The sequence below is a fragment of the Gavia stellata genome, chromosome 2 (genome assembly GCF_030936135.1).
Source record: "Gavia stellata isolate bGavSte3 chromosome 2, bGavSte3.hap2, whole genome shotgun sequence".
NCBI lineage: Eukaryota > Metazoa > Chordata > Aves > Gaviiformes > Gaviidae > Gavia > Gavia stellata.
This window is the reverse complement of record NC_082595.1, coordinates 32,112,743-32,130,908: the sequence shown is the minus strand read 5'-3', so window position 1 is coordinate 32,130,908 and position 18,166 is coordinate 32,112,743. Positions and strand designations below refer to the sequence as shown.

At 37.6% G+C, this 18,166-nt stretch overlaps 1 protein-coding gene across 1 annotated transcript in view; it reads left to right on the top strand.

Annotated features, from left to right (window-relative positions):
- The first annotated feature begins 86 nt into the window (after nt 1–86).
- TTC13 (tetratricopeptide repeat domain 13) overlaps nt 87–18,166 on the top strand; it is a 43,079-nt gene continuing 24,999 nt past the window's right edge. Inside the window, exons 1-9 of the mRNA XM_059832745.1 lie at nt 87–306; nt 3,377–3,471; nt 6,539–6,614; nt 9,482–9,552; nt 11,766–11,831; nt 13,328–13,420; nt 14,535–14,651; nt 15,500–15,610; nt 17,893–17,975. Of these exons, the coding sequence (XP_059688728.1) occupies nt 87–306; nt 3,377–3,471; nt 6,539–6,614; nt 9,482–9,552; nt 11,766–11,831; nt 13,328–13,420; nt 14,535–14,651; nt 15,500–15,610; nt 17,893–17,975 (932 nt within the window). The remainder of the gene's footprint in view (nt 307–3,376; nt 3,472–6,538; nt 6,615–9,481; nt 9,553–11,765; nt 11,832–13,327; nt 13,421–14,534; nt 14,652–15,499; nt 15,611–17,892; nt 17,976–18,166) is intronic.

Below are 18,166 nucleotides of genomic sequence, written 5' to 3'. Positions count from 1 at the left end.
AGCGCGGCGGCGCCCTCCTCCCTGCCCGTCCCGTAGGCGAGGCGGTGGGGGCGCCCTCTGCCCCTCCCGAGGGGGGAGTGGTGCGCATGCGCTGTGGGAAGATGGCACCTGCCGGTGGCTGCGGGGCCGTGAGGGGGCTGTGGGTGCCGCTGGCCGTGCTGGCCCTGGTCCGGGCCGCGCTGGCCTTGACCGAGCAGTACCCGGCCTTGTCCCTGCTAAAGCAGGAGCTGCACCGGCAGCGCCAGGGCCCGGCGGGGGGCTGTGCCTCGGCGGGGGAGTGGGCAGAGCAGTACTCGGCCGAGTGCGGTGAGTCGGGAGGCGTTGCAGTGGTGACCGCCCCCAGCCCCGGGGCGAGGGCGAGGAGGCCGTTAGTCTAGCGGCCGGCGGCGCCGAGCCCGCCGGCACCGCGGAGCCCGGCCGGCCCTGCGGAGCCCTGAGGCCGGGGGTAGTGGAGAGGGCGCCGGGGTGGGCGCCCCCTCTTGCCCCTGCAGGGGGCGGCGGGAGCAGAACAGGAAAGCGCGGCCGGGCCTCGCCTCACGCTGAGGCGCCGCGGTTGGCCGAGGGGACGCCGGCCCGGGGCGATGCGGGGTCCCGGCGGCGGGAGGACGAGCGGCTGGGTTGTACGTGTTGCTGCTGTTCAGCTGACTCACACCGAGGTATCTTCTGTGTAAACTGCACCCCCGAGTAGCGTTGTGCCGTTGTGTAGTGCGGAGCAGAGACTGCGGCTGCGGCACTGAGCGGGCGACAAGCTCTCGGCCCTACAATGGGTAAACCGTAGGGCCTATAGTATCACCCGGGAGGATTCCTGTTGTCCCACTCACCAACCTGCTAAGCCTAGCTGCTGGACTCGGCGTGCTTTTTAATCCCTGAACTCAGTCGTACAGAGACATGCCGACCCCTTGTGCTCATATTATTGAGTTGAATATGGCTTGATTCATTTTCAGCTACAGTTACATGTATTTTGCTGGTCAACTGGATGCATTTCTTTAGAAGTGTCAAGTTCAGGTAGCAGATCTTCTAGTCTTTTTCAAGTTAATTGATGGCTTGTAATACAGGCACAGTTAAAACTGTTTTCATGTGCTTAAATATCTGTTGCATTAGGATCATGTGACTTATGTTACGATTTTTGGTCATGAACGTAGTGTGAATATGCTATAGAAGAATGTCAGTCTGGAGCACAACGTACATGTAATACAGATGAAGAAAAAGATTTTATCAATTCAGTGCAATATAGACGCTCAATTACTTACATGAGAATAACCAGTCATGTGTCATGACTGCCTAGCTGTCTGCAGGGTTTGGGTTTTTTCCCCCCTTACTTCATAAAGTCTGTGCTCATAACAACAATTGCTGTGGTCCCTGAGGGCAATATACAGCTAGTGTAATCCACTCAAAATTACAAACTTTCTAGAAATACCTTGTTATGAGTTTCCTACATCTGCTTTTTTTTTCCTTCCGTATGTGTGCTTTTGTCATCACAGTTTAAAGTTCTTTGGTTAGTTTTTATCTAGAACATCTGTGTTAAGTAGGTATTTTACAACAGCTGCTTTTTTTTTTGGGGGGGGGGTGCTACAGTGGCTGAGAGCCATAATACATAACTTTAACAATCTGATTTAGTGTTTATCTCAGGTGGCTATTGCTCCAAATCATTCAAGCTTAAGCATAAAACCAAAAAGACTTTCACCCAGTGTTGAGGTAAAATCTGTATACCATACAAGTTAAGAAGTGGCAAAGCATTTGATTACATCTCTTCTGTTACTAAGACATGAATGATTGACTCAGGATACTCTTTCAGAGGTGTGTTAGGAAGATTAGATTTTGATTTAATGGTGGATGTTCTTTTAAAGAGACCAGTGTAATTGGGATTGATATAAGGAATTCTGCTTAAATCATCAGGTACTTCAGGTACTTTGCATACACTGATAATAAGATAGCCCTTAGTTACAGAACAGCATACTTACCCTGAAATACCTGTATACCAGTTCACTCCTTGCTCTTAACTGTTGCTGATTTACGAGCACCGACACAGAACAAGTAATGTGTTAATAATGCTGCCATAGCCCAGAAGGGTTTGGTCAACATGAAGAACAAAGGGTGGTGTTGAAACCTCTTACTGCCAGCACTTTTTCTGGAAACTGTGGGTGGTGAGCCACTGTTCTTACAGGACTTTCTGACTTTAAACTTTGACCTTCTGCTTTTTTTTTCCCCTGAACTTCTCCCACCAGTTATCGTTTATGGCTCAACTTAGTTCCAAGTTTCTATTTACAGGGAATGATTTTAGATGCTATTTTGACTTCTCTTTATAAGAAGATTGTTTCTTTTTCTCTTTTGGCACTGTACTTGTGAGAAATGGGGAGTTAACTAACTGCAACCCTTATGTAATCAAAATATAAGAATAGCATTGCCTGTAAAAGTGAACTAGAAATACACCCTGTCCCCCAGCCTTTCAAACTTAGCATCAAGCTTATCTTTACAAACTTTAGGGGAGGTGATAAAATTTGGTGTTTGTGACATGGAATCAAAGAGATAATACTGTTTATTTGCTTTTGCTTGTTTACTCTTGGAATATTTCAAGTTCATAAAAGCTTTAAGATCTGAAGATTGAAAAGCTAACAATTCAGTTAAAGCACCGTGTAGGTGAAGTACTGACTTCTGTAGTCTATCAGTCAGGGGGTTTTGTTGATAATTGTTGTTACTTGTTTATTTGTTTCCTTTTGTTAGACTTTTTCTCTGCTATGCTAACAAGCTGTATTTGACTTTTCATAGGTTTGAATCAACTTACACTTTTTGTAATGGCCTTTTTAGTAATATACCGGTGAGGACCTTTGTATATGTTCAGTCAATTACGGTTTACTATTATGTCTGCATTTTACAGTCTTTATACCTCTGTTTCCTGGACTTCCAGCAGCAGCTCTTTCCCTACCTCTGTATGGTTCATTCCATGTATTTTCCTCTCTGGGACGGGAATGATAATTTTGTCTGTAATTTCTTTGGCCAGAGAATGGAATCATAATGCCAAATGGGGACATGTCCACCCCAAACTCTTCTTACTTGCTTCTAGCTTCCTCCCTTTTCACCTCCCCCTTTTTTTTTTTAGCACCTTCATTTTTGGTTTTTTTTCATGTCTTTTTAGCCAAAAGCATAAGCAGAAGTAGTGATAAAACTAATTATATAAAAGCAGTCACATCAACTATTGCTTCCCTGGCTGTGTGGATGTAGTGCTGTGTGCAGAAAGCACTTCATGAAGTTCTGCTCTGTGGAGTTCCCAATGGGGAAGCGGTTCAGATGAACATGAGGAAATGCGAGATGTGATAATAGAACATACATGTAACTCTTTGAGTTCCTAAAGGTATTTTCTCTCTTTCCCCCCCCCCAGATTCATCATTTTTGCACTTCCACGAATCAGATTGTGACCTAGGAGGGTCTTCATCTTGTGAACCTGTGCTTTCTCTCAACACAGAAAAAATTCTGGTATGCTATCAAGAATATAATGTACAAAACAATTTTTAATAGATAGTTGAAGTCGCAGATCACTTTAGCTGCATAAACAGTTAGAATGAAGTTCAGGCAAATAACTATAAATAGAATCTATCAATCAGTAGACATAGGTCCCCAAAAGGCTTAAGTATGAATGAACTCAAGTTGCTTATGAAAGTATGATTTCATAGTACTCCATCATGAGTCTCTAGGGCTGTCAGCGGTTTTAACTAATTGAAGCTGATGTTTCCACTGAAGGCTAACCTTCACCTGGATTAGTCTATCAGTTAATTTTTTATTTTTAGGAGTGCAGGGGCTATGGCTGAAAAGGGGAAAGGTGCATTAGGTTTTACCTGGATTAACTGCCTGAGAAGATTTACCACAAAATACATGTAAGAGTAGGAGCGGTAACCTGCAATCGCCACAGAAATAACATTGTGCACAGATGATAGAGGCTTCAGACCATATTTCACTAAATGTAATACAGACATGGTATGTGGAGAATATTCTAACAAAAGAAGAGTATCTCTTGGTAGAGGGACTTCAAGAGGATTATTTTGGAATTTGGGTTTTCTTGCAACACTACTGTTACCTTATTGATCTTGAACAAATATAATCTTCAGTCTACATCAGAACACAGGTTTGATATTATTTCTTCAGTCCAGTAGAGTCACAGATATTGAAAATCTTCAAATAATTCCCATGTGAATATACAAAGAAGCCTTGGCAAATTTGTAGAAATTATTGGCTATGGAGGAGCGTGGAAACAATATTCTAATTTGAAGCAACTTCTCCATAGGTGGTATTTGGAAATAAAACTACTCTACTGCAAATCCACCAAGCCAATTATTTAACTTGAATATTCTCCTTAGACGTTCATCAGATATTGGTCAGATCTTCTGTCTAGTCTAGTCTAGTGGTGCCAGCAATTCTTTCTAAGGCAGAGAGATGTATATTAGTTTGTTAGAAATCTCCCTGTTCCAAAAAAATAAAATTGTTTTGAAGAGAGCAACAATTCAACCTATCAGGAGCTGGTGCGGTGATGAAAATCCTTCTCTCATTTCTAGAAGGCAGAACGACTCACGATTTTTGCATGTAGAGCTGCAGGATGTCTAACCTATAACTGGATTCAGAATTTGTTGAAGAAGTATGAATCCCTTTCCTCCCCTATCCCAAGAACAAAACACTATTCTGTTATTCTGTGATAACAAAACAGACAAGGTAGATGACGGTGGGGGAAACTGTGTGGTACTTCTCTTGCTGAGTGTCACATGCAGCTCTGTGATTCATAGGATATTAATGTAATGCCAGATTCTTTTGGTTGTAGCTTATTTTCTGATACCCAGCATGGAATCTTGCTATATCTTACCTTTTGTCCGCAGACAAAGAAGTGTAGGCCTTTTTTGTAAATCCACCAAGGAGTGTAGGCCTTTTTTGTAAATCCACCAAGGAGTGTAGGCCTTTTTTGTAAATCCACCAAGGAGTGTAGGCCTTTTTTGTAAATCCACCAAGGAAGAGGTTAGACTTCAGAAAAAATGATTTTTTTTCTAAGGTTAAGACAATTATAGAAGAATAAAGTTTTGCAGAGTTACATATTGAAGATCACTTTCTGAAGTAGGTTTTCTGGAAATCACCTGAAGGCCATTGATGATATAAAAAGATTGTGTTTGGAGGTGTGTGATTTGTAAATATATATATTATGCAATGTAAATTTAGTTTTCTAATTGGTATACCTGTTGAACCTTGCTCATTCTTGTGCTGGTTTTTAATGACTTTTTTCTATGAGGAAAGGAACTTTTCCATTCTGTTACTGTAGGTGCAGCAGTAGGTGGAGTAATAATTCTCGGAACATTATAGTGTAATGTAGAGCTCATGCATGATCTCTAATTTCGGTAAAAACAGGGTTTGTAAAATCTGATTTGCTAATCGTTCATACCCTCCAAAATACTCAAGTTTTTAGAGCAGACCAAACCTTCTTCCAATTCCTAAGATTATTAGATGAACAGGGCAGAAACTGCAGTGGGATTTGGCCAGTTACTTTTGCGCTTTGTAGATCATTGAGATGTCTGTGTCACGGGCACAAGTAACAAGGCTACTTTTGATTGAACAAGCCAAAAAAATTGGAAGGGAGGAGGACAAAGTGCAGTCCTCTCACTAAAAGAAGTGATGAGTTGAATATGTTCTCTGAAGTTTAAGGTGTTTAACTGTCTTCTCTGAAGTTAAAGATGTGCATGTGCTGTTTAGCTGAAGTAAAAGAAGAGAACTGAGCAGGGAGAGAAGTTATTTTTCCCCTTCTTGCTTCCTAAAACAGTTTGGAAGGCCTATTAATTAAATGAGTATTTTGTATTTTTCTAACATAAACTGCTCTGGTAGGCTTACAGCTGTCTATGGGAAATCTTTGTGAGAATGAAGAGTAGAGGATTTCTGTATTTCTGAGGGGCTGTCTTTGGCAGTATTGTTTTCTGTAGGCGCATTATTTGGAGAACAGAAATCTTAGACAAGGCTACGATTGGCTGAACAAAGTCTTTAACTGATAGAAAGTTATTCTTAAAAGGACAGCCTTTTTACTTTAGTATGGCACTGTTAAGTTAAACTTGTCTGTATTGCTGGAGCAATATTCTTTTCAGTGTTTAATTTTCAGTGTTTTACTCTTCTGTATTACCCTTCCCTTAGCAGGAGACAAGGGAATAATTAATGGAGTAAAGAGTATAAACTTCCCTATGAAGTAGCATGTGTCTTAGAAAGACTTCCAAAACTTCATGTTAAGCAGATGTAATATAGAAACATCAACCACTGGTAAAATGCTGACAATTTCCTTTCATCTGAAAGGTTTAGTTAGTTAGCCTTTACGTTAGAGAGGATAACAGCAGCACCTGATTGAAGAACAATTTTTCTCCCTGTGGAAGACTAGGAATAAATTTGTTTTCCGTTACCTTAAAGCAATTGTATTAGTTTTCACTTTTTTGATTCAAGGCATTCTCTTAAGGATTTAAGGCATGGGTTTTCTATTAAATTCTTTACTGTTGTTTGCTGAACGCTTAAAAAACATGATGTTTTACAGAGTCAAGCGAAGTTGCTTGCAGAGCAAAAACGATTTCCATTTGCTACTGATAATGACAACACAAATGAAGAATTGGGTAAGATGCCTTATATAAGGTTTGTGCAGGTGAATTACGTGCTAATTATTAGCACTGAATGTTTTGCAACTAAACTGATGATTCCTTAGTGATGCATTAATTTTAAAGTGATCCTAATAAGCCTGAAAATATAGTGAGTTTTCTATGGTCATACAAAGAAAACATGTATATCTCTTCCTCAAAATCTTTTCTGCTTTGCTCACTAGAATTCTTCGCCATGTCTGCTTAAGCAGGTGCTCAAAAAGCATTTTGATTAAATCCTGTTAAACAGTCTCAGCTACTTCCTGCTTCCCTTTTTCTGTCATTGTTCATGACTACAACTATTCAAACATCCAGAAAATTTTACCAATGGAATATACTTTTTGTCAAGCATACATCTTCCATCTGTCTTCCCCTCTCCACACACACTTCCCATCAACGCTTACAGGCAGCAGGAAGGCTTTCTGAATTATTTCCTTATACAGGCTGCTACTTGATGTTTTTTCAAAGCACACTCAGTTCAGAAAATGAAGACATTTCAAATAAAGCAACAGGAAATACTTTTTTCAAAGGACTTAAGGAAGGAGTTACTTGCACTGCTTCTCCAAACTGGTATCCTCTATAGGAAGCAGACGTGTCATGAGGCAGCAAAGAGATTGTTGAGGATGTATGTCAAGGAAGGCAGTAGACTCTTTTATGTAAGAGCAAAGGGTGACTTTACTCATAAGTTGTCTAACGAAATTAAGACAATTGAGTAGTTTTTCGTTGACATAATTTCTGCCTTCACAGATTTATCCAGGAAAATTTGGGTGCTTACTCTGCTTTCATATTCCTAGCTTACCTAATTATGTTCATAGAATCCTGCAGGGAATACTGAACTTCCATCCAGCAGAAAATATTTGATGCTTTTAGTATCTGCTCTGTAGACTTGGAAGACTATGCCAGAAGGTCCCGATCCTGACGTTTGGCCTGTAGGCTGGCACCTACTTACCCACTTTATTTCAGTTATGTCATGGTGTGCGGAACCTGGATCCTTCTTGTTTGTATGTGTTACTTGTAACTGTTCTGAGGAAAAGTAGGGTGAAATGTATGGGGCATTCTGAAGCAATGTTCTTATGCAAACACTTGGTCCAATGGACCATTGTTAACACTTAGATATTTTTTTTATAATAAAGTACATTTTTGTAGTATTTAATTAAAGATTAAAAGATTAATCAAAGAGAGAAAACTTAAAAAGAAACTGATACTGTATCAGCTACTAGCTGCCAATCACTTGCCACAGTTCTACAGATATAGTCTATGACCTCCTGCATTTTGCCAAGAGTCTTGGATAAACAAAATAAGCTCATTATCAGTAAGACAATGAGTCTTCATTATCTTGCTTCCTCCACTTTTTTCTTAATACTGGCATGGTTCAGTTGATTTTATTTTACGTGCCAACTGTTCTGTGTTCTGGCGTTGGAACCGTAAAGATTATATTAAGAACTGTGTAGTCTTGGAGGAGAATAAAATAAGGAAAACTCAAGAGCTCTTCAACCTGTCCTTCACTCTGCCAATTTTTTTTCCTTTTTTGGCAATGCTATGTATCTGTACCAAGTGAAGCTTTTTATGTGTTGAGGAAAAAGCTTATATTGCACACAAATACTTCCTTCTGCATAATAGAAATGCTCCAAGAATGAGGCAAGCTCTGGATTAAATACATTTCTTATTTCTCTTTCATTTAACTTTTTTCCTCGCTTTAATGAACAGTGCTTAGCAACACTGCCAACACAATGTGGCTCTGCCTGCATGAAAGATAAGTGCCTGTGTCCTATTAAAAATACCTTTGTTCTAACTGGCTTATTTGTCTCTTCTCATATTTGAGTAAATAATTAAGCTGATAGGTGCCTCTTCCATTCTGTTTGGATGACTGCTAAAACTCATTAGAAGTATGGGGAAAGGTGAATTCCTGCTCTTAATTCCACTGTCAGCTGTTCATGTGAACTGCCTGGGGAAAAGTTGTATTTTAACTTTCATAGCTCTGGTCTGCAAGATACTTGGTTTTTGTGGGCAGTGTAGACAGAGTAGTCCAGAGTTAAGAACTGTGAGAGATTAAGACATGTGAAATGAAACAATCTTGAGATATTCAGCTGACAGAACTGAACTTCAGTCATGCAAGCACAAGTACAGCTTTCCAGTCTTGTGACTTTACTGTATTTTTATATCTTGTGGAGATTACAGGAAGGTGTTTCTAAAACAGTGGTCTGTTTCTTTTTCAAACACTTGGCTCCTACTCCAAAGCAGGAGGATATGCAAGAACTTTAAAGCTTTTTGTAATTTTAACATGGGTAAAGATTCTGTAGTTTTTCAATCTCATTTTTATAAGTAATGGAATCACTTTAGTTGAGGTTTTTCTAGATAATTCAAATGAAGGAAAAACTTACTGTGAGCTAGTAAAGTTTAGCAAAATGTGTACAAACAAATACAATCAGATGTTCTCTAATGGATTTATCAAAAAAAGTTAGCCCGTGTTAGCCAGGCTCACTTATAATTGAGAAAGCATCTAGGGCTACTAAATGGGATCATGATACATTTCCTGGTCCTGAGTACTTTAGAAGCAAACATGGACCCTTTCCTTCCTGAACAACTTGTAAAAAGGAGAGAAAAAACCCCAAACAAACCACAAACCCCAAAACCAATTCTGATGAGCACGGTATGAATTGTGGAAGTAACGAATGCTAGGTAGTGGTTGAGGGAAGTCATTTCGGTGGCAGTTCAGAAATCATTTGACTACTTAAATCTTCAGTCCAGTGTAGGAACTTATATTAAATACAACCAAATTGTAAAATGTATTAAAAAAAAATCAGATTTTTTTTGCTGTTTTATTTATATTTGTAATTTTTTGTTAGCAATTGCTTACGTGTTGATTGGCAACAGCCTGTATGATGAAGCCATACAACATTTTTCAACATTGCTGCAGGTAAGTTTTCTGTTTGGACCCCTAAAAAAACCACTTTATGAAATTATCCATTACAACATATGGCTTTTACTAAAACAAAGATTCAATTAGGATTTTAAAATGATAGTAATTATTCTATGAGAGTAATTATTATTTGTTCATTTTTTTTCCATCTAAACATAAGCATACTCTTAAAATCAGGTGATTCAGTATCTTGGTTATTTGGTGAGCATTTTTTCTCATCTGTAGGAATAAACTTTTTAGGGCACTTTGAAGATGCTTTTTTTTTTTTGTCAGAAACCTGAAGCCCTCTTAATGTGTAGGCTGAGATATTTTAATGTGGATTTTTTTGGGCGACAATTAGCATGTTGCCAATAACATCAGAAAAAAAATCTGATAGAGGTCAGTTATTGCTAGTGGCAAGTACTGCATTGCTGTCACGATGATAAATGAGTTTGTATGCTGGGTTTATCCTTTGTGTTCAGTGGTAAGCATTTGATGAGTTTAATGCATAAGTAAAACGTAACTAATACTTCAACATATTTTTTCTTTTCTGGCCACGGTAAAGAATTCAGAATCTTCTTCTATGAAGTAGAAGGTAGCCGCTTTTAAAACAAAACCAATCCAACAGTCTAAAAGCTTCAACTAAAGCTGATTTCAAAATACTGTAGTTTTATGGCTTAGAACCTGGGACTACCAGAAGCATGGGCCTGCTTTTTGATCTAAACTACTTGTAGTACACAAATGCAAGCTGAAAGCAATACTGCAAATACTAGCATATATATTTTTTTTTTTTTAACTCAAAGGTCATATGGCTTGTACTTAAATTGAGTGAAAGTGTGGCAATGTAATAGAATTATTCCAAGGAATTTATCAGAGGACTAGAATGTTTTTTGTTGGGTTTTTGTTTGTTTGTTTTAGGTGTTTAGTGATCTCTGATTTGTTTTTCATGTGAGGGATTATTTTTTTTTTACCCTAATGAGAAATCCTGCTTCAAAAACCACTGGACTTACATAATGTTTCCTGCCTTCTCTTTATTAAGAAGGAAACTTAATATAAGTGAAGATAAGCAAGATACAGCGACTGTGGAAAGATATTGTAAGAAGTGTGTATATAATAGAGTATCTTTGCAATGCACACATCTCAGTTGAAATGAGTATCATGCTTATTGTATGCCTGAAAGGCTGCAAAGTGGTTACGATTATTCACTCTGACTTCCATAAGGCAATTTTAAATACATATAAAGTAAGTGTTAAAACATTTAACAGAACAAAACAGCCTTGCTTAGCCGCTGTATTAAATGTAGGGAAGTTACCTGCAGTTGACGTTGGCAAGTGTACACTTGGAATCAGCTCAAGTCTGGCAAGCTGCCAGCATTGGTGTGCCATGTATCTGTTGTTTTGTCAGTGAAAGAATTTGTTTCTTGGCAGTTGTCCCAGTTAAATGAGACCGGGCCTATGCTACAAACTTCTGTAGCACAGCTGTGTTGGTTGCAGGTGTGAAGATGGTGTGATTCCTGACTGGTTTTCAGGGAAACTGACTGCATAGGCATTGTGCCAAGAAAACCAGTTTTACTGTTGCAGTTCTTCAAAATTGGATGGGAAACAATGGTTGGAGTAAATAGCATTAAACAAGAATTAGATTCACAATGTAAGATGCATGCCCCTAAGTGCCTGAGTTGGAAAGCCTGGGACTTCAAACAAACCTTCCTTGGGTTAGATTTAATTTTGCAGAACTATTTTGGCAGAATACTTCTACTTTTAGTTGCTGCCTGAATACAAATTTCATCAGGATGTCACAATTTCCTGCTTCCTAATTTTAAATCTTAAATTTAAATTACAAACAAAACAAGCTTTGAATGGCTGAATTGTATTTGTTTATTATCACTTCAGTGACATTAGACAAAAGAAGTCATATAATTACCAGTAAGGTTACAGGTAATGAAGTTTGGGCAACAGACTATACTAATGTGTACATAGCTTCTGATAGGTGGTCACTGACACTGTAACTGCACTCTGTTTAGCTCATTTTCCAGACAAATAATCCAGAACAATTCCAGTAAACTGAATTGGAAGCTGTGAGCATATGAAAGTATGGACAGTAATACAATCAGTTTCTTTGCTTGACAACTGTGATTGTTCATTGCTTACTACTTAAGATCAGCAAGACTTAAATATATAGATACCTTTTTAAAAAAAAACCCACAACTGATTATTCATTTTTAATCTTAACAGGAAGAACCAGAGCTGGTTAGTGCAATTTATGGACGAGGGATAGCATATGGAAAAAAAGGACTACATGTGAGTAGATAATTATTTAAATTAATATCTGACTGAGTTATTTGAATCCAGACTGTAAGAAGGCCTGTAACAGGAGGCGCTAGGCTGATGAGAACTGGATAGGTACATCCCAAAGTCTTTGTGCTGTCCTACTATAATTACGTGTCCATCCCTTGGTAGGTGCTCCATAACATAGAGGGATCTAGTGGATCATACTGCTCAAGCCATGGGTACATTTGCTTTGTGGGACTGTGGAAGTAAAGCACCACGAAGCAAGGGTGCCGAAGGAGAATATAGGTGCAATTGTGAGTGGTGGATAGTAAGGCTGGGAGCCACAGCCACTTGAAAGAGTTATCTAATAAGATAACAGGCAGTATCTTGCCTCTGAGAGACAGGTTTATGAAGTTCCAGGGAATTTGTCTCCACATCTAGTCTGTATTTGGAAACGAAAAAGTCTTTTATTGCAACTTGGAAACATCGTCAACTCTTGCAATCCAGTAGGCTTTATATTGCTTCTTGATTGCCTATGCCTCGATACATATACCAGCTTGAATTTGTTCAAAAAAATTCAAAGTTAAATTACTTACAGTTAACAGCTGACTGCTCAAACAATTTCCTGAGCAAAAATAAGTTTAAAAGTAGGCTATGGTCGTTGTAGTTTGAGTTTGTGGCCTGTTGAATCGTGACTGAATGGTTGCTGGAATTCTAGAATAAAGAATAGTTGAATAACCCCTTGAAAATTTCCTTTGTGCAGAATATTTAATTCTTTAGTGGTGCTGACAGGAGCTTGAGGTTCCTCATATTTGCATGTTTTTAACACCAGCATGAGTTTGTTTTCTCAGTTTGGCTAGATGTTGAGACAGCTTCACTTCATAAAAGTTTCTGTGGGCGACACTTTCAAGACACAAAGATGATGTTAAGCACATGCAAAATTTCTTTGCCTTGAAAAAGAAGAAAAGGATCAGTGAAATCTAATACAGAACTTGCTATATAACCATTTTGGACTTTTTTTTACCAATTAAGTAACTGCTTCCATCCTACAATTTATTGTGGTCAATATAAAAATTTAGATAGGCAAGATGCTGATGGCGTCAACCCATCAGCAGTACTACTTGGATTAAGTTATAGTGAAAGTTACAGTGAAAACACTGGTGGGTGAGAGTATGTGTGTGGGTTGGAGCTCACATGAGCTTGAGCCAGCTTTGCTGCCAAGAAAGGTACCTATGGAGCCTTAAACCTAATGTTTATCCACAGAGTTATATAAGAAGTTATTAGAGGTACAGCACAAAGATGATATATACAAGCAAAGTTTATTTTTCTGGTTTATAACAGATAGGTGGGGTGTTTTTCAGCTGTTTGTAGAATACTGCGTCTTAATGTTATTAGCAAAAGTGTGAAGGGCTTTTAATGTAAACTGATACACTTTCAGAAACATAGCCAATCTAGTTGTCCTTCAGTCTTCAGAGTATATTACTCTGTGCACAGTTGTTTACCTTGTTTATTTTTTTCCTTTTCAGGATATGAAAAATGCTGAACTTGCTCTGTTTGAGCTCAGTAGGGTGATTAGTCTAGAACCAGATCATCCTGAAGTATTTGAACAGCGAGCAGAAGTGAGCATTTTTTGTCTCTCTTCAGATTTTTGGAGAAGTTGCAATTATACAGTGTTTTCAAGTATTTCTTCACTGATTTAATGACTAAAGCTCTTATCTGTGTTTTTCTGTGAACATTCCTCCTTTCTTTTAAAATACACATACTTGATCTCAAAACAGTGTAATTTGTGGAATGTTTATTTTTAAAATGAAATGTATACCATATGGAATTGCTACAGTCAATAGAATAGCATATATTATGTCCAAGTGTTTAGTTTTTGATATATAATATAGCAAGATCATATGTGTTGGTTTTTTTCACATAATGAATCAAAGTATCACTTGAACCTTACTGGTTGCACTTAGTGTCACCTTAAGTAAATTTATTGTTAGAACTAGTTGGTAAAATGCCAAACTTGTGAAGAATGAGTTTTTAATCAAATGTTTTGGGTTTATATTCATGTGTGTAAGTTAAATATCATTCAAATACACAGATACTTTTCATTTTGAAAATCATGTTTTGTTTTGCCAATTAAATTACAGAAAATAGATTTCAAGAAGCAGCTTTGTAGACAAATCAAAAGCATAAATATTTATTAAAGTCAGCATACTGTATAATGATAACTACCATAATATGAAATTGTAATTCACAATTTTCATGTTTTTAATGACTTGTTAACACATTTGTTAATAATCTTAATCTAAAAATGTGAAGGGCATTCAAAGAATTGGAAAATAGACGATTTTCCGTTGGGGGGAATATTTTGTCAAAATAAAAAGGTTTATGAGAGTACTTCAATTATATTTTCAGTTGAATGTGTTGAAATAACTTGAAATAGAGTATTTTGCTTTGGCTGACTTGTTTTTATTTGGAATACTAGGTTTCTGCAAATGTTATTGGTGATGTTCATGTACACTGATTTTTTTTTTTTGGAGAAAAATGCTTTCAGATTTTCCCTTTGATAGCGGTTTAAAAGCAGTAAGTACTGAAATTTATAGTAGAACTTTCCAGCCTGTTCTAGCAAATACAGTTACTCTGTTACAGCTGAACATGAAAAAGAATAATCTTCATATTTCTAAAACAAATCTACTCAGCCTGTTTGCTTTAAACTATGTTTTTGTTTTATACTCTTAGATATTGTCCCCACTAGGACGAATCAGTGAAGCGTTATCTGATCTCACCAAAGCTATTCAGCTACAACCATCAGCGCGGCTCTACAGGCATAGAGGTACCCTTTACTTCATATCTGAGGTTAGTGGATTTTGGGGATCCTGTTTGGTTTTGTTTGTGTGGATGTTGTTGATTATTTTGTTGTTTGTGTCAGTTATTACTTTCGTTCAAGAGCTTCTTTCATATTTAAATTAAAAAACAAAATAACAACAAAAGCCCTGATTTTCCTGCAGTTGACTTTCTGACAGCTCAGAGGTATTCTTCAAGTATTTCATCTGCATATCTATTTAATGCAGAGAATCAGAGGGCAAGGGTCTTGCATGCACATCTCGGATTGTTTTGAGTGTTTGAGGCGTAGGATATGGATAAAGAATTTGGCTTGATTTATAACCTACAGCTGCATTTAAATAGTATTGTTAAATGCCAGTCTAAAAAGGAAAACAGTTATGGCCAAGGCAGTAACTGTCCTATATATGTAAAGAAAACCCCCACACCACAACAAACAAACAAATCAGCAAAACAGGATGTTAGCATTTTTGTAATGTAATCTCTGTGTGTTCTTACGCTTTAATGTAAGACAAGTAACTTTATCTTCAAAGATTGTGTGAATACTAAATAGCTGATTTCCCACTTTATTCTTCTGATTTCACTCTGATTCCAGCTATTTTTCCATTTACTTTACTACTTTTAAGTGTAGAAGTACTACTACAAGTGCTTTTATATAGCACTTGCTGTAAAAGTTGGAAGTGTATTATGCATTCCTTATTCTTTGATATTGACTGGCAGTTGACAATAGTTGCTGCTTAGCCCTGAGACTGCTTTCATATATTAAACAAAATTCTGTAGTTTACTTTTATGAAAATAAAAGTATGTATTCTTCTTTATTTGTATGGTGTTCCCTCTGTCATCTAAAATCTACTTTATCACAGGATTATGCAACAGCCCATGAAGACTTTCAGCGCTCACTGGAACTGAACAAAAATCAGCCTATAGCTATGCTTTACAAAGGCTTAACCTTTTTTCACAGAGGACTTTTGAAGGTAAAGTTATGTTAAATAATAGTTCGTGTAGAACAATACACTCTATTTGAAGTTATTTCTATAAAATAGTAGAAATATCATAGGAGTTGATATACATATTTTCTCTCACATAAGGAAGGTGCTTTAAGGCAAAAGAGTGCAAGCAAAATGGAAAGCTGCTATTGCTGACTGTAATACTTCACTGTATGACATGTAAATACTGCTGGTCTTGCTGGATCTTGGTAAATCAGTGATAACTGACGTGTTTATGGAGTGCTTTGAAAGATTTTTGTATTTGGCACCTCTGCTAACATCTCTGTGGTTATATTTAAAATGTCTTTTCATGAAATGGAGACTCGCTAGGTTTTGTATGTACTTCCTTTTGTATGTTCTTCCTCGAATGGGCTGGAAGGTAATCAAGGAAACTGCTGGTAGAGCCCTGCATCTGTGCCCGTGTTTTTCAGTTATATGTTGATTCTGAGACGCTTGTATCTAAATTGAGGGAACTTGTTCCTCCCTTAGATTCTAAAATCAGCAGGGAAGTAAGTTCTTCCCATGCTTTTTTTAATGTTTCACTATCTTCTGACTCAAAATTTCTGTGTTTTAGTTATATTGCACCTGTTTCCTGCTTGTAAAGTATTTAGAGATATTGCTGCAATTTTTCTGAGGGGTGTGTAATTAGACGAGTTGTCTGAAATCCTCAGTTTGAGAAGTGAGGATACAACTATGTGATTTCTAAATTCCAACAGAGTGGAAGCTTTTTTTTTAACCTCTGCTAACAGCTTGGGATTCATTAAGGGTTGTATGAAAAAATCCTGACAGAACCTGGAGACAACCCAGGACTTCTTAGTTTCAGCCCATTACCTTTCATAGGTAATCACTGCACATTTTTGGTTTTTGTTTTTTTTTTTTTTAGCAAACACGCTACTTCTCCATTTTCTTAGTACCCAAGCTGGTATTTTTTCCACACTCTCAGTGTATGTTGTGAGAACTTCAGGCTGTCATTGAACTTACTGTCTGTATCTTATTACAGTCAAATGAGTTACTTGTAAGTAATAGTCTGATTGAATTTCTGATTTTTGGTGTAGGCAGCAGAGAGCCCAGAAAGTGATGGTGGAAATCTAACTGACAAGTATAGATAATATCTCAACTTGCAAAATACAAGCAATGTTTTGTTCTTTCTTCTGTGCCACCACCTCCTTCCCCCAAATTTCTTTTCCCAAAGAAGAGTCTTCCCTCTCTAATATTCAAGTTCTGAGAGACTGTGACTGAGTGACTTTTCATCCCCAGGTATACCTTAGCTTCCAGTCAGGTTCAGACTGCCTCTTAAAGGAAGGCTTACATGTCATCTGTTAGGTTTTACTACGCTTGCTGAAAACAGATCTGGGGTGAGGGTGGCAAAGTATTCATTTTTGAGTGAGAAGAGATTGTGACTTTTGGATCATTGCTTTTGGGAGTAATCTTCTTGGATTTAAAACTTACCTAAAGGATATGAGCCTATCAGTAATAGTAGGTGATTGTCTTATATTTTTTTCAATATATATTTTTGTGCATGTTGTAGTGCTCAGAATATATTCGATAGTTTTTTCTGAATAAGAGTCTCTAAATTTACTGAAGATACTAATGATTCTTTCCTTAGAGCATTTAATTTCTTGCACTGTAGACTTCAAGATACTTTTCAGGCATTCCTTCGTAACATAAAGTAGTTCATTGTTGCATCCTTAATTCTAAGTCTCAGTACTGCATTTGCCAATTTATATTGTATTCCTCACAGCAGCGGTATGTGCTGTTGGCGAAGATAATCACTTACTCTGTAATCCCTCAAGAGAGTGTTTGCAAACTGTGCAACTAACACAGAACGCGATACACCAATGAAAGGCCAGACTACGGATTTAAAGGAGCGTTTTGGACTGCAAAAATTAAGAGGTGTATTGTGAATGAAGACTGTAAGGAGAGACTGCTTTGCCTTAGGGACCAGACTGAGCTTTGAAAGCAAACTCTTCAGAGTTTGAAGTGATTTCATCTCTGAATTCTATTAAAATGCTAAAAGAATCACTCATTCCCGTAGCATATTAGACAAAGGAATTCCAGCTAAATCTGTCATTACTGGAAAGAATGTTTCAATATTTCATTTGTTATATGATGATAATTACTCTATAAATTTTGTAATAAATTCATGCCTTGTTTGTTCCTTCCAAAGGTTTTGACGAATAACTGTAAATCCGTGGCTAGTAACAACTGAAGATGCTAAAATTAAATGAATGCAGTAAGTGACAAATTTTTCTGTTGGTGTCTTTCTGTAGGAAGCCATTGAATCGTTCAAAGAAGCTCTGAAGCAGAAAGCAGACTTCATAGATGCATATAAAAGTCTGGGACAAGCCTACAGGTAATTGCATTCAGAAATAGTTTTAAAGTCAGTTTTCTATCTGATTGTGTTCTTTAAAATACACTCTTTAAGTTTTACTCATTTGTTACAAAACTGTGCAGAATCATATGTGTATTTGGTAGCTCCTACAGTCAGTATGGCTATGTCAGGATATGTTCAATATAAATAATTTCTAGGTTTGCTTTGTATTT